The 20,782-nt window shown below is 42.5% G+C and overlaps 1 protein-coding gene across 7 annotated transcripts in view; it reads right to left on the reverse strand.

The window, feature by feature from the left end:
* Window positions 1-20,782, reverse strand: part of LOC140481140 (steryl-sulfatase-like) — a 65,351-nt gene that overhangs the window by 20,046 nt on the left and 24,523 nt on the right. For all 7 annotated transcript variants that reach the window (XM_072576880.1, XM_072576886.1, XM_072576885.1 and 4 more), the window contains exons 4-6: window positions 20,533-20,655; window positions 14,345-14,768; window positions 3,413-3,549 (exon numbers count right to left, since the gene is read on the reverse strand). In XM_072576880.1, the coding sequence (XP_072432981.1) occupies window positions 3,413-3,549; window positions 14,345-14,768; window positions 20,533-20,655 (684 nt within the window). The remainder of the gene's footprint in view (window positions 1-3,412; window positions 3,550-14,344; window positions 14,769-20,532; window positions 20,656-20,782) is intronic.

Consider the following 20,782-nt stretch of genomic DNA (forward strand, 5'->3'; position numbering starts at 1 on the left):
CAAGTTGTAAGTTAGCTATTAGGATTTTATACAATATTTAAAGGACCCAGAGGGTTCTAGTGGTACAGTGGCAGTGTTCCTACCTCTGAGCCAGGAGGCCTGGTTCAAGTGCCATCTGCTGCAGAGCTGTGTAAAAAACATCTCTGACTAGAAAATATCCTAAAACAGACCTAAGGGCTTGTGTGGCACAGTTGGTACTGCCCCTACCTCTGGGCCAAGAAGCCCAGTTCAAATTAACCCTGCACCAGTGGGTATGTAATAACATCTCTGAACTCGTTAATTAGGAATATCTTAAATCAGATCCAAGGATTCTTGTCTCACAGCATCACTAAGACCATAAGACAAAGGAGCAGAAATTAGGCTATTCAGTCCATCGAGTCTGCTCTGCCATTCAATCATGGTTGATAGTTTTTTCGACCCCATTTTCCTGCTTTCTCCCTATAACCTTTGATCCCCTTGACAATCAAGAACTTATCTATCTGTTTTAAATATGCTCAATGACCTGGCTTCCACTGTCTTCTTTGGCAGTGAATTTCACAGATTCATCACTTTCTGGCTGAAGAAGTTTCTCCTTATCTCCGTTCTAAAAGATCTTCCCTTTACTCCCAGGCTGTGCCCTTAAGTCCTTGCCTTCCCTGCCGATGGAAACATCTTCCCAATGTTCACTTTGTCCAGGCTGTTCAGTATTCTGAAAGTTTCAGTCATCTTTCTACACTCGGTTGAGTATAGTGCCAGAGTCCTCAAATGTTGTTCAATTGTTAATCCTTTAATTCCTGGAACTATTTTCGTGAACCTCCACTGGGCCTGTTCCAGGGCCAATACATCTTTGCTGAGGTATGGGGCCCAAAATTGCTCCCAATACTCTAACATGTACAATACATGGTGACCCAGCGTCTGAGCCAGGAGGTCCAGGTTCAACTCCCAACTGCTCTAGGGGTGTGTAATAACATCTCTGAACATGCTGATTAGAAAATATCTTAAAACAGACCCAGGGTTGGAACTGGAGAACTGCCTGTCCTGGACTGGGACAAGCCTATGTACACCATGGATAGTGCCTCTACTTTGGTGTTCAACAATAAACAAAGTCCCTTTTCAGTCAGACTTCCTGAGTCATTATGCTGGTGATGAGAGTCAAGAAAATGTTCGGTCAGCCTTTGCCTGGTAAGATCATGACAGGGAGAGAAAGGAAATGTTGCTCTTTGTGAACAGGAACCTTAAAATGAGGGTGTGGAGGATTAGCCTAGTATGCTGATAAAATGACAAACAGAATAGAAGGTCACTGCCAGAAAGTCAGTTATGGGGCCCCGAATTTCAGCATCAGGAAGAGTTCAACCTACCCAGCAATCCTGAAAGGGTTTGGAGGGATATGAGCCAGGTGTAGGCAGGTGAGCCAAGTTTAGTTTGGGGTTATGGTTGGCATGGACCAAAGGGTCTGTTTCCATGCTGTATGATTCAATGACTCCATAACTGATAGATATGGTAGTGTTATATACCATTTGCTATATACCAGCATTAGACGTTTAATAACAGACTTCCTGGAGAGCCAGTTACTGAGTTCTTGATGATACTATGGAAATTGGCAGAACACTGCAAGCATAGGCCAGCACTTCAGGGAATGTTAAAGGATCATTAGTTTGTGAAATTAATGACATTGCGATCTGAAGGAAGCTACTGACTAAACCTCATCTGGACCTCAAGGAAGCCACAGAACTGGCCACAAAAATGTGGAACAAGGGACTCATCAGCTTTAGGGGTTCATTGATGGTTCCTTCCTCAACCTTGGACTAGCCCATACCACAGAGCTAAGTCCTCATCAGACAATATCCCTGCTGGCTGCCAAGGAAGGGCAATTAGAATCAGAGGCCGCAAGGTACCACAACTGGATGGGATGGTTCTCCACAATATTGTGAGGAACAATAATTTCCATGCTGCACTTGTAGTCATAGGGTCTGCCTAGACAAGACTATTGAAACAGGTGAAACAAGTACTGTCAAGGCCAAGAGCAAAGCCATGTCAAGACAGGGCTTTGCAAATAAATCAGCCTGAGGTTGAGGAATTGATACAACTAAATTGTATCAATATCCTCAAAGTAATCCCAGTTAAGGTAAATGGCCACCCCCTAAACAGAGTTAGACACAGGTACAGCTGTATCTATTGCTGGGGAGCAAACCTTTAGGAAACTCTGAAGTGGCATCTTGAACTTAAGCATGTGAGACACCAAGCCTGAATTGGTCACATGCTCTGAGGAGCCATTACATATCATTTTAACCACTGTAACCCTCAGGGGTGATGCAGGGGTAGTACACAATTCAACACCCCTTAATGGTGGTGCAAGGGCCAGGCTCCAAACATTTGGAAAAGGATTTGCTACAGAAAATCTGCTAGGATTGGTAACACATTTATCAAACACATTGGTACCGGTAATCAATATGAAGTCCTTGGGAAGCATCCAGAAGTGTTCCAAGAGGGTGTTGGGGTGGATAAAAGGTACCAAGGCCAAAGTTTATGTAAATCCACATGCCCAATCTCAATACTTCAAGGCATAACTAGTCCCTTCTACCCTATATGCCAGAATAGAGGCTGAATTGGAATGTCTCGAGGAACTGGACATCACACACCCATTACAATTTGCTGAATGGGCTGTGCCAGTCGTTCCAGCTGTAAAACCTGACAACTCTCTGTGGGGATTATGAGTTGATAGTCAAAAGTGCTTCCCACTTCAACAGATACCTTATGCCAAAGCATAGAAGGCAGATGAAAAGCTGGCTGGGTCTCACATTTTCTAAATTGAATGAGTCATGCCTTCCTCCAGCTGGAGCTTGAGCATCCAGGAAGTATGCTACTATAAATACTCACAAAGGACCATATGAGAACACTTGCTTGCCCTTTAGAGTATCTTCAGCTTGCACCATCTTTCAAAGAGTAATAGAGAGCATCCTCCAAGAAGCGCCCAGAGTGGCAAACTATCTGGATGATGTTTTTAATCTCAGGAGCGACTGTAAAGGAACATGTGGAGAGTTTGGAGGGTGTTTTTCTGAGGCTGGCATCCAGTTACAAAAGGAATGGTGTGTGTTCCAGGTAAATGAGGTAACAAGAGTTGTACAAGAGGGATATGGGATCAAATAAAAAACATTGGTGTGCGACAGATTTCACCAGGGCCTTGTTTCAAGCATAATCTCACTGAATGGAGGTAACAACCTTAGGTTCTTTGATTTGAATGGTCTCCTTCTCTTGTATTTTGAGAAAAGAAGGAATTGATACTTCAGATTTACTCTTTAATCTTTTCCATATTTTAAGGTCAGTTAAAGTCACCGAGCAAATCTGAGCTTCACCACAAATTTTGGATAAGCAAACAGAAGCCAAATGATTTGAGCAAGAAAGCTGGGAAGTGTAGCGACAACGCAACACCTACCTACGCTCCAGTCCATCTCCTCCACACTGTCACCATACAAACCATGCTTACTCTTTCCTAAAAATTCTGGAGATGCATATAGTGCCGTGTGGACAGGTATGAAGGACATAAAGAGCAGGAATGGACGGTCTGAGTTCCTGCAAAGCAAGAAAACACAAAAGAAAATTCTGATTAGAGAAGTTAAGTGAAGTGTGTATAATGGTGTACAATGCATGCCTGGCAAGCCCAACAATATAGGAAGCAATGGCAAGAGGTGGCCCACTGGTCACAAGTGAGGTGATGGCCAATCTGGTTTTCAGGCAGGTTTCCCTTTAACTGTCCTATTATAAAAACAGATAGATAAAACAGGGTAGAAGTAGACCATTCAGCTCCTTGAGCCTACTTGGCCATCAAAGTTGATCTATCTGTACATCAAATTCCACATTCCCATTTACTCCTGAAAATAACTGATTCCTTTGCCAAACAAGGATCTGAGTATCATTGCTTTAAAAGCAGTTATTATTCAATTACTGTGCCTCTGTTGCAGATCCAAAGTCCTTTAGTCCTTGGAAACAAATTCTCAGTTTTGTCCATAAAGGGTGACACTTAATTTTAAAATAGTGCCCTCTACTTCTAGACTGACCCACAAGAAGAAACATCCTTTCCATGTCACATTGTCAATCCAGTCAGGCTCTTGTACACTTCAATCAAGCCACCTAGTTTCCACTTGAGTTCAGAAGAGCAAGTGCAGACTGTTGAATTTATCATTAAAAGCCAACCTACTCATTTTAGGTATCAACCTAATGAACCACATCTGACTCATCTACAATGATTTACATCCTTTTTTAAATAAGGAGAACAAAGCTACACAGTATATTGGAGATGTGGTCTCACCAATGCTGTATAGAACTGAAGTATAACTTCCTACGTTTACCTTCAGTTCCTGTCATGATAATGCACAGCATCCCATTGGCCTTCTCGATTACATGCTGTACCTGCATACTAACGTTTTACAACTCATGCACCAAAACACTTAAATCCCTGCACATTACAGTTCTGCAGTCATTACAGAATCATCGATCTACAGCACAGAAACAGGTCCTTTGGTCCATCGCATCCCTGTCAGTCAAAAATCACCACCCATCTATTTTCTAGCACTTACTCCATACTTTTCTATGCCTTGGCATTGCAAGTGCAAATCTAAACAAGACAATATTATGAAGGTTTCTGCCTCTTACAGCCTTACAGGCAGTGAGTTCCAGATGTCCCCAGCCTCTGAGCGAAAAGGGTTTTCCTCAGATCTTACATTCACTTGCTCCCTTTTTAAATGCCTGCAGAAACTCTTGCTCTTACATTTCTAGGAGAAAGTGAGGACTGCAGATGCTGGAGACCAGAGTTGAAAAATGTGATGCTGGAAAAACACAGCAGGCCAGGCGGGCACACCAGCCTCATTCCTGAAGAAGGGCTTATGCCCAAAACGTCGATTCTCCTGCTCCTCGGATGCTGCCTGGCCTGCTGTGTTTTTCCAGCATCACATTTTTCAACTCTTACATTTCTAGCAAGCTTCCTCTCTTTGACCTGATTAGTCTTTCAGTCATTCTTTAGATACTCTGACAAATAAGCTCAAATGTCATTTATCTATGTGCAGTTATGCTTCTTCCTCAAGTTGGATACTTCCCCTAGCTTTGATAGTTAACCATGGTTGGTGCGTCCTCCTTCTATTATTTTTCTTGATGTAGGAATATGCTTATTTTGAATATTCTGACATTTCCCCTTAAGTCTCTGTCACTGTGCCTGTACAGATGTATCCTCGAGTCTAATTTGGCAGTTCACTTCAGCTTTCATACCCACAAAGTTGGCATTAGTTAGGTTCAAAATATTAGATTTAGTCTTCTCCAAATCTCCGTCCTTTCAAATTAGAATTCAATCATGTTGTGGTTGCTACAGGTCCCTTAACTCTGAGGTCATTAGTTAATCCTGTCACATTACACTATACCAAGTGTAAAACAACGTGCTCTTTTGTTGGTTCCAAAACATGCTGCTCCAATCAGTTCACCAGCTCCTACTTTGCATCCTGAAGTTTAATTTTACCATCTCTCTTTCAAATTATTTTCTTTTTGGCAGGACGTATGAGATGAACCAATTGCACTAATGAGCCAATCTAAAATCCTCTTGTGCTTTTTGTATGTGCAGAAGACTAGGAGACTAGTGAATATTGACCTTTCACTAATAAACAGTTTTTATTAGCCTCAGGATATACAAAGAGCTGGCAGGAAGATGGACAAAAGCCAAATCTGTGGAAGTTTTGTTTATTATTTGTGTAAAATAAAGCTGTGGCAAGCTTTTTGAGCATTTTCATTTGCTTTCTTTGAAGAAACTGAAGTGACCGCGATAGGCAGGGTGGTGAAGGTAGGCATTTGGTACACTCGCCTTTAGCAGAGGGGGGATCTTATAAAGGTGTGTAAAAACCATGAGGGGAAGGGAAAGGATGAATAGCTAAAGTCTTTTGCCCAGGGTACGGGGATCCAAAGCAAGGCGACATAGGTATAAGGTGACAGGAGAAAGATTTAAGAGGAACCTAAAGGGCAATGTTTTCACCCAGAAGGTGGTACATGCATGGAACGAGCTACCAGAGGAAATGGTGGAGGCAGGTACAATTACAACATTTAAGTAGCATCTGGATGGGTACATGAGTAGGAATGCTGGCAAATGGGACTAGCTTAATTTAGGATATTTGGTTGGCATGGACGAGTTAAATTGAAGGGTCTGTTTCTGTGATGTACATCTCTATAACTCTATGACTCGAGAACGTATCCCAGTACATTGCTACAGCTGGCTTGAAAATTATGAAGCTATGATTCAGGTATATAATTCCCTAGTTAGATCACACCACACACCTGGTATACTGTGAGCAGTTGTAGACACCATATCTCAGGAAGGAGAGAGTGCAATGTTAATTCACTCGAGTGATACCTGGATTTCGAGGGTTAAATTACAAGAGGAGATCACACACTAAGATTTCATTGTCTCTGATTTAGAATGTAAAGGGGTCATTTGTTTGAAATTTTCAACATTGCAAAGAAAACTGTTAGTTTTTCTCCATCTATTTCCACTGTTTACAGAATCAAGGTACCAGTTGCGTAGATTAATGCATCAAGCCAGGAATTAAGGGGTGAAGTTAGACACTACTTCTACACAGAAATGATCAAAGAAGTTTGCAAACCTGGCGCAGAAATGGCAAGTGATGATTGGCAAACTGTTAATTTGAAATCTAGCATTAGTAACACTTTTGCTAACAAATGCAATTTGAGATCCAGTAATGCTTGGGCACACAAGAGCCTGGGAATGACCACTTCCAACAAGAATGAATCCAAATATCTCCACTTGATATTCACTGACATTCTCATCGCTGAGTGGCCCATTATCAACACCCTTGGGAAAGGGAACTGAGTCAGCCATAAAAATACTGTGGTTACTGGAGTGGCTCTGGGCTGGGAATTCTGCAGTAAGAATTTGTTTTCAGACTTCTGAGGGCTATTCAGACGATGGTAGATAAGTGGAAAGGATGGGAAGATATGCTAATCGGGTTATAAAGAACTAGTGGGAGCTGGCACTCATGGACCAGTTGCTCGAATACCCTCTTTCTGTTCCTTCTACTCTCACATTCTACATGAAATATAAACTTTAAACTCGAGGAATGCAAATCAAACCATTATGATGGACATTTGGGATTTCTCAAGGGAAAACGTCAATATCCAAAAATGGGTTAAGGGAAGGCAGCAAATCGGCGTTCGCAAAATATACTGACAGTGACTGACCAATGGCATTCTGGATAAGCCTCGGAAAGGGAATGACCCAAGCTATTGACATTGAAGCAATTTCTTCAAGGTACAGAGCCAATTCATCTCCTCCAAGGCAATTTCCTCTCATTCAACCATTCTCCTTCTCATCATTAGCAATCAAACAAAACGATTAAAGGTAAGATACAGTCACCACAGTCTTAGCATACTAAAGGGTTGTTCTCTGTACAATAGAAGCTAAATTATATTTCTTTCTCCCTAATGTGACACTGGCAGCAATCTATCCACTTAGAGAACTGAGATAAAGAACTAGACTCAGTTGCAATCCATCAACTTTCCTGCATGAACTAATTTCAAGGAAGTTGCTACAATTGGCAAGTATTGGAGTGAGGAGAAAGACTTAAAATTTAACTGCACCTTTCACAACCTCAGGTTGTGGCAGAACACTTTGTGATCAAAGTGTACTCTGTGTGCACTATTAGTGCAGAAGTACTGCGCATACTTTCATAAGTATTCTCTATGGTAATGTTAGAAAAGTGGCGACCTATTTGCCCATCGCAATCTCTCAATAACAAATGTGATAATGATCTGTAGATCTGATTTATTTTCGATGATATTGGTTGAGCATTAAATATTGGTCAGGACACCAGGCAGACCTCCTCTAATATTCTTCAAAAGAGTACTGTAGGATCCTATATAACTAGCTAAGGAAACATTTTGCCTAAAAGTCTGCACTTCTGACACTTCTTGAATAATGCACAGTGGAATATCTGCCTGGAGTTTGTGCTCAAATCTCCTGAGAGGCACTGGAATCTTTCTGCCTTAGAGTGTGTGTGCGACTAGGGAGTAAAGAGAAACAGAGGAAAGAGAAGAGAAAATAGCAGGATCCTAGTTTCCAGACTGACTGTTGCAAAAGCATGCATTGGTTGATGTTCAGGGAAGAAAGGATAAAGCACATGTGCCTTTCATAGTCAAAGACATGAGCTACTACTGCGATGGTCCAGGGTTACTCACAAAGACTTGCTATTATCGCCAATGTAATTGGCCTGGACTTTAACTGTAGTCAGAGATACGGTTGTGGTAGTGGTTTCCATTGTCCCAAAAAAAAACAAAAGAGAGAGAGATGACTGGTGGTGGGTTTAACCCTCGGGTCACCTCACCTCAGGCAAGGGGCAAAAGAATGTGGGACCTTTGTGGTGACCTCAGCCAATGTGGGCATTGAACCCAGACTGTCGGCATCATTCTGCACCACAAACCAACCATGTAATCCAATGAGCTCTTACAATGGACTCTTGGGAATCCATTGGACTCTTACAATCCAATGGACTCTTACAAGTCCAGCATATTTTGGGTAGCAGTCACTTATGTTAGCGAGAGAGAACAGGAAGGAATGATACCTCTATAGTTTGAAGAGGATTATCCTTCAGATGGGCAACAGTTGGTTCAGAGCCTGCTCAGAGCACAAGTAGTCCTCCATCACCAACCGTTGCATGGAAGAAAAATGTCAATCTGAAAGAAAAAAAAACAGAAGATGCTGGAGATATTTCGCAAGGCTCTAGATATAAGAAAGAGAAAGTGGAAGATGTAGGTGGTGATTGACTTTAACATAGAAGTGGGGTGGGGGAATATAGCAAGCCAGAGGAAAGACAAGAAACTTATAGAGAAATATAGAGATACTGGCAATACCAGTAACATCAGACTTTGAGGTGCATTGCTCGTCTGATATTTGGAGAAGTTGCTTATTGTAATTCTGTGAGAAAACACAAAGGACTTCAAAGCAAAATATCAGGGAATTGCAATTTCAAAGGAAATAGGTATCAGAAACCATGTGCCGGTAAACACTGACCTCACTGATTATCAACAGAAATATATTGTCAATGGCATAGCTGTGGTATTGACTCTGACATTAATGTGACATCACAAGGGTAGATTGGCCAAACCATTAACCACAGAAGACTCTAACTCACTGCTTTTTCTCTGAAATGTTTTCTGAAGCAGAAGCAGCAGTGATAAGGAGTAAGAAAAAACATGTGACACCTCAGCTGAGGTCTGTGCCCAGAATCAAGATATTCTGAAGGAGAGATCGAAGGGAACATCAAGAAATATCAGCAAAAAGGAGAGTCGGTGGGTCAGACCAGCTTTAAAAATCGAGGAACTGAACATGCTACAGATATGATTTAGTTTTAGGTTTATTTAATATTGTCACTTGTACCTCGGTACAGTGAAAATTGCATATTGTCCCCACACTCCGGTTCCATCTTGGAATACAGAATAAATTGCTGAATAAATTGTATATATGGTAAAATACTGAATAAACTAATATTAAATTGATATTACTAAGACGAAACAGCTTCAAAAGTTCACCTTTCCCTTTCCATAGACTTCATCCTCTCAGAAGGTGAATTCCAGTCTTCAAGATGAGGTCAGTTATTTCTTGTATAATCAGGGGCAGCAAAACTCTTGAACTGACTGAGTAAAAGACATCTCCTTCTCCTTATAACTCTGAAATTGGTTTTCCTTGTGCTATATTTAGGAGGTTACCATGAAGGACTCTCCTTCTCAATCTCTCCCCTCCCCTGAGGCGAGGTGACCCTCAGGTGAAACCACCACCAGTCGCCTCTCTCTGACAGAACAGCCTTAAGGTCTCTGTGGTGACTTTAGCTATTTTTTTATGTAGAATTAAACATTGGAAGAGATTACAGAGGTGGGAGGGTGATGAGGAAGAGAAGAGGAAAAATCTCACAGTCTACCCCCTACCACTGAGCTTTCAGCTTTGGTTTAGAGTCTCTCTCCATGATTCAATGGCTGAGGCAAGTGCATTCACCTTCTGGAGAATGTGGAAGTTTGGGAAGAAGGGAATTATTGGAGACAGGAGTTGGTACTTGGTTTTAGGTTGCAGAATTTCTAATTGATGGGTTCTAGTTACTAATAAAATCAAAACATGTGGGGTACTGGAGAAACATGATAGATGATCGGTTATGGTCTAGTTGAAAGGCTTTAGATCTGATTAGCTTAATCCTGCTTCTATACTCTCAGCTTTGTAAGGTCAGAAGTCACACGATACCAGATAATAGTAGAACAGGATTATCTAAAATCACAAGATTTTGGAGCGCTGCTCTTTAGTCGGATGAAGTTAGACTATAACCTGGTGTCGTGTGACCTCTGACCTTGCCCATCCCAGTCCAATACCGGCATCTCCACATCATGGTTTATCTGTAGTGTGCTCAAGCAGGTAGATGATCAAGCTGTGAACTCTACATCAACGGTAAGCAGTAAGTGTGAGAGATTCTCCTGGTCAGGCAAGCTGGATGCAGAATGGCAACCCTCAAACCACAACCTCTAGCGACAGGCTACAGAACTGCCCCAGGGAAAAACAAAACTAGTCATGGAAACATGTGTAAGCAGATAATTTGTCTGCCCCATGGATCACTACTTGTGGAGAATAGAAAATGGAAAGTGGTAACTTTTGCCAGTGTGATAAAAATAAGGAAGCCAGAGTGTTGGGCAAGGGAGAGACATGCCAGTGAGAGAGAGATATGCAAGACAGCAACAGAGATAGAAAATAAGTGCAAAATGGGAAATGAGTATAAATAGAGAATGAAACCTGAAAAGCCTAAAGAAGAAAATAAAGTGATAGCCAGATAAAAAAATTTGAGTGCAAGAATAAAGAGGATAACTATGATGATATCGAACTAGATTTTTGCAGAAGCAGTGACTTCATAGACCTTTCAAAGTGTTGGGTGAGACTTGCATCTCATGGCAATTTCTGACTTGCTGGTATGAAAAAGGGGGTGAACAATTGGATACGTTTCCAAATCAGTGGGTGTTCCATTCGTCCAAATGGGGGAGCCAGGAGACAAAACGGTTTTGCTGTGCCTGCCCTAGTGAAGAAACTTTGCTTTCAACTCAATCTGATCACCATTGAAAACTTCTCAACTGAAACAGAACAAAAGCCAAGTTTGTGCAATCTTGCTGTTATAATGACCACATCATTTTATTTCCCTTTATGCACTTTTTGAAATCAAGATGGATGCAGTTTTGAAAATGTTTTACTCAAGCACCTTGTGAGTTGCACACAATGCTCTCTTTCCCAGGACTAGTGAGCCTGAGTCACATCAAGGAAAGCAGAACTTAGTGTTAAGTTCAAACAGATCGCGTTTTCACTGCAGTAAAATCCTTAATTCACTGTGGATGTTGCAAATTTTTAGAGTAAAATGCTCTTGTGTGATCTCCAAAAGTTAACCTATCTTTTTAGACCTGTTACATCCATTATTTGATGCTTTTAAACCCAGAGAATGTGAGATTGTTTGGCAAGAGAGGAAGCATTGAAGACAGGAGTTGACAATTTATTGATTGTTGGTTATAGAATTTCAGATAAAAGCCAGATAAATGTAACAGATGTGACAAACTAGCTTTAAGCTGGACCTCATGTCAAATTTGCCCTGTGGAGTTTAAGGAACATTATCGAGTTATAGAGGTCTACAGACCATTGAATCTGTGCCAGTCAAAACCAACCACCTACCTACTCTAATCCCACTTCTAGCACTTGGACTGTAGCCTTGTAAGCCTTGGTCTTAGTGCCATACAGTTCAGAGTCAGATTTCAGAAATGATTCATTTAATTGTGAAATTTCTGAAGTGACTAGCCTTGAAGTAGATAAACAGGGACTTTGCCTGACAATAACAATCCACTAAATATGGCTGGAGTTAACCATTCACATCCTGTGTAGGGAATGGTTAAAGTGAATAGGTATGTTTAAGGATAGGGCTAGACTAGCACAAGAAGGAGAAATAGGTCACACATGAGAGATTTTGATGAGGAAAGCTGAGAGGAGATATAAGCCAAGGTTGGACTAAATGGCCTGTTTCTGTGCAGTTGATCCTAAGTAATATAGAAAGGTGTCATTCATAAAATGACTGGGGCTTCAACTTATTCCAGATAAGCAAAAAATGCATATCACAGATCACAACTATATATTTATAGTCCCTACAATTTAATAACATGTCAAGTAATCAAATAAAATTTGTCATTGAGTCATACATGACGACAGATTCCTAAACATTTGACCGGAGAGGTCTAAAAGGAGGGAGGTGGATAGCCAGAGAGAGTTAGGAAAGAAATTGCCGAGTTCAGGACCACACAACAGCAGGAACAGCTGTAATGGTGCGCCACTGAAAACCCTCGGGCATGCAAGAAGCAGAACTGGAAGAGGTCAGAGGTCTGAGGTGTGGGACTGGAGAGGTCATAGAGACAGGGAGAGCTGAGACCATCATGCATTTTGAATATCAAACTGAGTGTTTTGAACTGAAATCATCATAGGGATGATGAATGTGGGACATACTGTGGGATTTTTAAATTCGTTCATGGGATGTGGGCACTATGGATTGGCCCACAATGTATTGCCCATCATGAGATGAGTGACCATCTAGGCCATTTAGGAGAGCAGCTCAGAGTTAATCACATTACTGTGGGTCTAGAGTCAGATGTTGGCAAAACCAGAGAAGGACAGCAGATTTCCTTTCCAAAATGACACTGAACCAGAAGGATATTTACAATAATTGACAGCAGTTACACGGTCAATATTAGACAAGCAATTTAAAAAAAATACTCCAGGTTAACTCAAATTTCACCATCTGCCATGCCTGGATTGGGGTCCATGTCCCTAGAACATGTTGGACTCTGGATGATTAGTTTGCCGACATCGTCACTATGCCAGAGTCTCCAATTGTGTGAACTCCAGTTCATGGATTCCAAGATTGAAAGTGAGGCAAGAGGGCTTTGGAGTATTCAAGACTGGAGTTCCGAACACAAGCTCCTGATGGTTATTCAGGAACTATCCTTGGAAACTGCACAAGGCAATTTGCACCCTCATTATCTGAGTGAAAAGAGATGAGGAAAAATTTTTTTTTCTCTGAGGGCTGAAATTCCCTTCCTCAAAAGATAGTGGATGCAGAGTCTTTTAAATATTTTTAACACAGAGGTAGATAGATTCTCCCCGAAGGGATGAAAGATTATTGAGGATATAGAGAAATGCAGAGTTAAGGTGAAAATCAGACCACTCATGATCTTACTGAATGGCAGAGGGCTTACTGATTCCTCTGTTGCTGACTCAGATGTTCCTATAAACATCTGGTCCAACAAATAACCTGGCTGCCTACAGTTTATATGATTTTATCCCAACAGAATCGAAGGGATAAATAATCGGGTGCATTTCTGAGTGAGTGGAGAAGCCGTTTCTATGGGTGGAGGAGCTGAGAGAAGAGATGGGCAGGATGGTGGCTCAGTGGTTAGACCCAGGTTCAATTCCAGCCTCGGGCGACTGTCTGTGTAGAGTTTGCATATTCTCCCCTTGTCTGTGTGAGTTTCCTCTGGGTGCTCTGGTTTCCTCCCACAATCCAAAGATGTGCAGGTTAGGTGGATTGGCCATGCTAAATTGCCCAGGGTCAGAGAAGAGAATCAGAGAATCTCTACAGTGTGGAAACTGGCCATTTGGCCCAACAAGTCCACACTGACCCTCCGAAGAGTATCCCATCCAAACCCATTCCCCTACCCTATTACTCTCCATTTCCCCTGACTAATGCACCTAACCTAGACACCCCTGTACACTATGGGCAATATACCATGGCAAATGCACCTAACCTGCACATCTTTGGAGTGTGGGAGGAAACTGGAGCGCCCGGATGAAACCCACGCAGACACTGAGAGACTGTGCAAACCCCACACACAGTCGCCCGAGGTTGGAATTGAACCTTGGTCTCTGGAGCTGTGAGGCAGCAGTATTAACCACTGAGCCATCATATCCAAGGATGTGCCATGGATTAGCCATGGGAAATGTAGGGATAGAGTAGGGGTCTGGGTGGGATACTCTTCAGAGGGTCGGTGCAGATTCGATGGGCTAAATGGCCTGCTTTCACACTGTAGGGATTCTATGAAACAGTTTTACTGTGTCTGCACTATTGAATAAGTCCTGTTTTTTGACACAATTCAATCACCCTTCAAACTGCGAAAAGAAAGGGAACCGGAGGCAAATTTGTGTAATCTCACCATGTAAAATCTACTCTTTCAGGACCCTATCAATTCTGATGCAACACTTACACTGAAATAAGACAAAACGTATCAAGGATAATGACGCAGGTCGGAACATATCTCCTACCGTTCAATGAAACTTGTGGCTTCGTTGGTCATTCTCTGCGTCAGGTTCTCACATGAAAAGGGCTGCTGGATGACTGTCCAGTTCCTCATCAGGATGCAGTTGAGGTTGTGAAATTGGGAGAAGAAGAGCAATACAACAGCAAGTAACAGAGCGACAGCCAGAAAGATGAAACCCAGAGCTCTCCAAGGCGCCCTCATGAGCTGACAGAAATCCAGCAGCAGCAGCGTGAAGAGGGATAGAGTTGCAACCTGGACCACGCCGCGCACGGTACTCCGAGCCCCCACACTGATGACACTGCCTCCATCGGGCTTGCAGTTACGTAGGTTGGTCAATGGAAGACCGTAGAAGTAGTCAAAGCCATGGCGGAGTGGGTGGTGACAATGATCCTCGCTCGATTCACAGTTTAAACCAAGGTGCCACTTCCCTGAAAGACAAGAGAGCAGGACATAAAGAGCAGACTCGTATTTATGTAGCGCCTTTTGTAACCTCAGAACATCTCAAAATCTACTACAACAAAGGGAGGGCAGAATTTTTGAAATGGAGGGCAGAATTCACCCCCGTGCTGTTCAGGCAAGAGGAACGGGAGTGAGATGACTGAACTAACACAAAATGGAAAAAAAACAGATTCTTGAGAAAGTTATCCACAAGCCTTAACTGATGAAATCAGAGCTTTGCCCTCAAATTACAAACGAGCAAATTCCACCCAGGGTCACTGTTGCAGTGTCAGAACATAGAACAGTACAGCCCTTGATATTGCGCCGATCTTTTATCCTACTCTAAGATCAAACTAACCTACATTCCCTTCATTTTACTATCATCCAAGAGTCCCTTAAAAAGCCTCCCCCCCATTTATCTCTCCACCCTGGAGGCTCCCTGCCTCCATTCCTGATGAAGTCCTTTTGCCCAAAATGTCAATTTTCCTGCTCCTCGGATGCTGCCTGCCCTGCTGTGCTTTTCCAGAACCACTCTAATCTAAACACTTAAATGTCCCTAATGTATCTGACTCTACTACCACCGCTGGCAGTGCATTCCAAGCACCCACCACTCTCTGTGTGAAAATCTTCCTCAAATCACCTTAAAATTATACCCCTTCATGATAGCTATTTCTGCTCTGGGAAAAAGTCTCTGTCTATCCACTCTATCTACACCTCTCATCATCTTGTACACCTCTACCAAGTCACCTCTCATTTCTTTTCGCTCCAATGGAAAAAGCTTTAACTCCCTCAATCTTTCTTGTTAAGAAATGCCCCCCGTCCAGGCAGCATCCTGGTAAATAGCCCCTGCACCCTCTCTAAAGCTTCCATATTCTTCCTATAAGGCAACCAGAACTGAACACAATATTCCAAGTGTGGTCTAACCAGGGCTTGAGTGCAGCAACATAACCTCGCAGCTCTTAAACTCAATCTCTCTGCTAATGAAAGCCAACAGACCAAATGCCTTCTTAACAACCTTATCAACTTTGAGGGATCTATGGACATGGACTCCAAGATCCCTCTGTTCCTCCACACTGCCAAGAGTCCTGCCTTCAATCCTGTAACCTGCATTCAAATTCGACCTTCCAAAATGAATCACTTCACACTTTTCCAGGTTGAACTCCATCTGCCACTTCGCAGCCCAGTTCTGCATCCTGTCAATGTCCCATTGCGACCTACAACAGCCCTCCACACTATCCACAAACTCCACCAAACCTATTAACCCACCCTTTCACTTCCTCATCCAAGTCATTTATAAAAATCACAAAGAGCAGAGGTCCAGAACAGATCCTTGTGGAACATTACTGGTCACCGAGCTCCAGGCTGAAGACTTTCCATCTACTACCCCCTGTTGTCTTCTATGGGCCAGCCAATTCTGTGTCAAGACAACCAAATTTCCCTGTATCCCATGCCTCCTTACCTTCTGAATGAGCCTACCATGGGAAATCTTATCAAACGCCTTGCTAAAATCCACGTACACCACATTCACTGCTCGACCTTCATTAATGTGTTTTGTCACATCGTCAAAGGATTCAATATGGCTTGTGAGGGATGATTTGCCTCTCACAAAGCCATGCTGACTATCTCGAGTCAAACTATGGTTTTCCAAGTAATCATGAATCCTGTCTCTCAGAATTGTCTCCAATAATTTGCCCACCACAGACATAAGACTGACTGGTCTGTAATTCCCAGGATTATTCCTGCTCCCGTTCTTGAACAAGGGAATATCAGATGCCATCTTCCAATCTTTGTGAGGACACAAAGATCATCACTAAAGACACAGCAATCTCTTCCCTCACTTCCTGTAGTAACCTTGGGTATATCCCGTCTGGCTCAGGGCGTTAAGGTCGGTCTCAGTAGTGAATACTGAAACAAAGTATTCATTAAGGACCTACCTCCTCTGATTCCAGGCACGTTCCCTCCACTATCCCTGATCGGCCCCCACCCTCACTCTGGCCATCCTCTTGTTCCTCACATAAGCGTTGAATGCCTGAGGGTTTTCCTTAATCCTCCTTGCTAAAGCTTTCTCATGCCCCCTTCTCACTCTCCAAAGTCCATTATTCAGTTCCTTCCTGGCTACCTTGTAACCCTCTCGAACCTTGTCTGATCCTTGCCTCTTCAACCTCAAGTAAGCTTCCTTCTTCCCCTTGATTAGATGTTCTACATCCCTTGTCACCCAAGGTTCCTTCACCCTACTATCCCTTCGTTGCCTTGGTGGGACAAACCGATCCAGCACTACTCAGCAAGTGTTCGCTAAGCAACCTCCACATTTCTGTTGTGCATTTTCCGGGTAACCCAGCAGCCAACTTGCACGATCCTATTTGGCAGCTTCCATTATCAATGGGATAATGGGATGATGACTGCCTCCAGTAATCTGTGTTTTGCGATGTTGGTTAAGAGATAAACATTGACCAGGTCACCATGCAGGAATTTCATAACCATCTGTGAAATATGGCTGTGGGTCAGGGTCTTGGTTTGACATTGCAGTACATGCCTCCCTCACATTGGACTGTCAGCTTGAATTATACGCTGGGGGTAGACATGGAGGTGAGAATCCTGTCAAATGAGCCACAGCTGCTACATAGAGAACAAGAGGGAGCTGCAGAACCTCCTAAGCCCCCTCTACCATTGGATGAGATCAGAGCTAATACACACTTCAACCTTTTCACTGAGATTCTTCGAGTTGCTTATCCACCAAGAATGCATCAACTTTAGATGTCAGAGTTCCAGCTGAGCCTTCAGGAGTACTTTCAGGGCACAGTATTCCAAATTTCCTCTGTGCTTTGCATAAAAAAAGTGCCATCTAATTTCTCTTTTGAATGTCCATGTTTAAGATCGTGCCCCCCTCTACCCCCTTGTTTTAAGTTCCCTCATTGAAGGAAGTAGTTTCTCTGCATCTTCTCTGTTCATCCCTATTGTCATTTGAAACACAGCTCACCAAGAATGGCAAAGTTCTTTACTCCTCGGATGCTGCCTGAACTGCTGTGCTCTTCCAGCACCACTAATCCAGAATCTGGTTTCCAGCATCTGCAGTCATTGTTTTTACCTTGCCAGATCTATTGAGTATTTCTACCATTTTGTTTTTACTTCAAATTTCTAGTATCTGCAGGACTTTGCGTCTGTGGAATGGCATTCTGGTCGGACTAACTGAAAAGGGTTGGGATGAGGTTTCTGAGGAGCAATCTCCTGTGTGAATTGGCTTAGCTGAGTGGCCATTTTGTGTGCTGTAAATTCTGTGGGATTCACATGCAGTGGGATAAAAGGTGTATATTGTATCTCGGGATATGAATTTTCAAATAGAGGCCAATGGATGTGGGTCAGCTCTGTGAAGGTATTTTTTTCTCCCCACACTTCGGAATGTCATTTGAAACAATGGCCAATGACGTCAAAACCAAGTTGTCAAGTGCAGTCCAGTGTCTGGGAGAAATGTTGCAGTGGTAACAAATAGAAATTTTATATTGCTGAGTGTACAACAGGTCAGAAATGCCATCAGTGTTTGGTTTAGACTTCAGGACAGAAAGTTCAAGGTCTCAGTTTAGAGGAACGAGGAGTGCAGTTCAGAAGGGAGTCAAGTTTTTCCTAACTGGTGAATTTTAGTTCCCGGGAACCATTCAACCCAGCTGAAGCATTGTTAGTGTTCAGAACTTCCAAAATCTGAGAGCTTGGACAGACGTCTTCAAGTTATTAGAATTGAAAAAGTTTAGGGAGTCAAAATTGTGAAAGCAGACTTAGAAAGGAATCACAGAGTTCTATCTGCAGTCCAAGGACAGGAAACTGGGAGGAGTTGGTTGAGATAGAGATGACATAGGAGTAACATTTCTCTGGAATTGAGTGTCTGTAGAAGAGCCATGTTTGGAAACAGGTTGAATATTTGTTTTGCTGTTTGTTAAGATCTAACTGTTGTATATTTTTTTCTTGTGCGCAAAACCTTTATGCTGTTAAAGGACATCCGAAGCCTAATGTGAATATTTGTGGTGACTAACCACACACTAACCAACTGCAAAGATTAAACATGTGATCTATCGAGGCCAGTTTTGTTCTAGGATCTGACTAGTTGGGTGTTACCATCAGCTAGGATCATTAAAAAAAACTGATTTGATTAATCAAAACATTTGTGGCTAATCAAATCAATTTTTATTAATGATCCTAGCTGATGGTAACACTTGCCTCGTCAGATCCTAGAACAAAACTGGACTCAATAGATCATGTGTTTAATCAAAGTATTTTTGATTAATTAGGAAAAGAAACACAACGTGAAAGTTGGCTCATTAAGCTTGCCATCTTCTCCAGGACTTCTGCAATCAATACAATTTCATCCTGAGAGGGGTAACTGGGCAAGCATTTCTTGAATTTAGCATAAAGTTTCTTCAACAAATAAATCCTGCCCCAAAGCAGAACAATTTAATGCCTTGGACATTGATGAGGCATTTCTATTGGCACCGAGAGTTAAAACAGAATAGTTGCTCATACATCGAAACCAAAAGAACCGCGGATGCTGTAAATCAGAAACAAAAAACTGAAATTGTTGGAAAAGCTCAACTGGTCTGGCAACATCTGCGAACAGAAATCAGAGTTAACGTTTCGGGTCCGGTGACACTTTCTCACCAGACTCGAAATGTTAATTCTGATTTTCCTTGACAGTGCTGCCAGACCTGTTGAACTTTTCCAGCAGTGCCTGTTTTTGTTTGTAATTGTCCATACATACCATCAAGAGGTATATATATAGATATATATATATATACACAATCTTTTTTAAATTAGATTACCTACAGTGTGGAAACAGGCCCTTCAGCCCAACCAGTCCACACTGGAAAAGCACAGCAGGTAAGGAGCAGGAGAATTGACATTTCGGGCATAAGCCCTTCCTCCTGCTCCTTTTCCAACAACACATTTTTCAGCTCTGATCTCCAGTCCTCACTTTTTCCTAGCAATTTAGCATGGCCAATTCACCTGACCTGCACATCTTTGGACTGTGGGCACCCAGAGGAAACCCACGCAGACACGGGGAGGATGTGCAAACTCCACGTAGACAGTCGCCCGAGGCTGGAATCGAACCTGGGACGCTGCTGCTGTGAGGCAGCAATGCTAACCACTGAACCACCGTGCCACCCCATTTCATTATTATATGCTGTTCAAAGGTTTCATGGTGGGAGGAGTAATATTGTGTAACATTGTATAAGACAATTTAATGGCAATAGCATGGGGTGGCACAGTGGCTCAGTGGTTAGCACTGCTGCCTCACAGTGCTAGGGACCTGGGTTCAATTCCGCCTTCGGCAGCTGTCTGTGTAGAGTTTGCACATTCTCCCTGTGTCTGCATGAGTTTCCTCCCACAGTCCAAAGATGTGCAGGTCAGGTGAATTGGCCATGGTAAATTGTCCATAGTGTTAGGTGCAGGGGTAAATGTAAAGGAATTGGTCTGAGTGTGTCCCTCTTTGGAGGGTTGGTGTGGACATGTTGGGCTGAAGGGCCTGTTTCCACACTGTAGGGAATCTAAGAAAAACATACTGGATAAAGAGCAGTTATCATTTTAAGAGTCCGTTAATAGAACGCGCAGACCTCAATGTTTCCAGCACTGACTGTCATCTGAAGAAATTACTGGAATAGGCAAACCGGTAGTTAAATGAGGTAGAGGGGTGGAAATAAACAGGAGAGCTACCAAAAAGAAAGAACCTGGAAGGTTGAAGGCATGATTACTAAGACCCTTATCTCTTACCAACAAGTCCAGTGGAATAACCTTGCTCTTTCAACAGCTTGACAAAGGTTGTCTCATTTGTAGGAAGTCCACCTGACCCAGCTGCGAAAATGTAGACACCTATTCTTTGGAAGGTGGTCATTCCTAAAAGGAAGAAAACAGATTTTGTCCTTCACTTTTAAAGATGTGTGCCGATTGAACAAATATAACTATGCATCTTCAAAGCAGTACATTGAATGATACACCAAATTATAATGACAGGAGCATTAAA

This window comes from Chiloscyllium punctatum, chromosome 9 (assembly GCF_047496795.1).
Source record: "Chiloscyllium punctatum isolate Juve2018m chromosome 9, sChiPun1.3, whole genome shotgun sequence".
Taxonomy (NCBI): domain Eukaryota; kingdom Metazoa; phylum Chordata; class Chondrichthyes; order Orectolobiformes; family Hemiscylliidae; genus Chiloscyllium; species Chiloscyllium punctatum.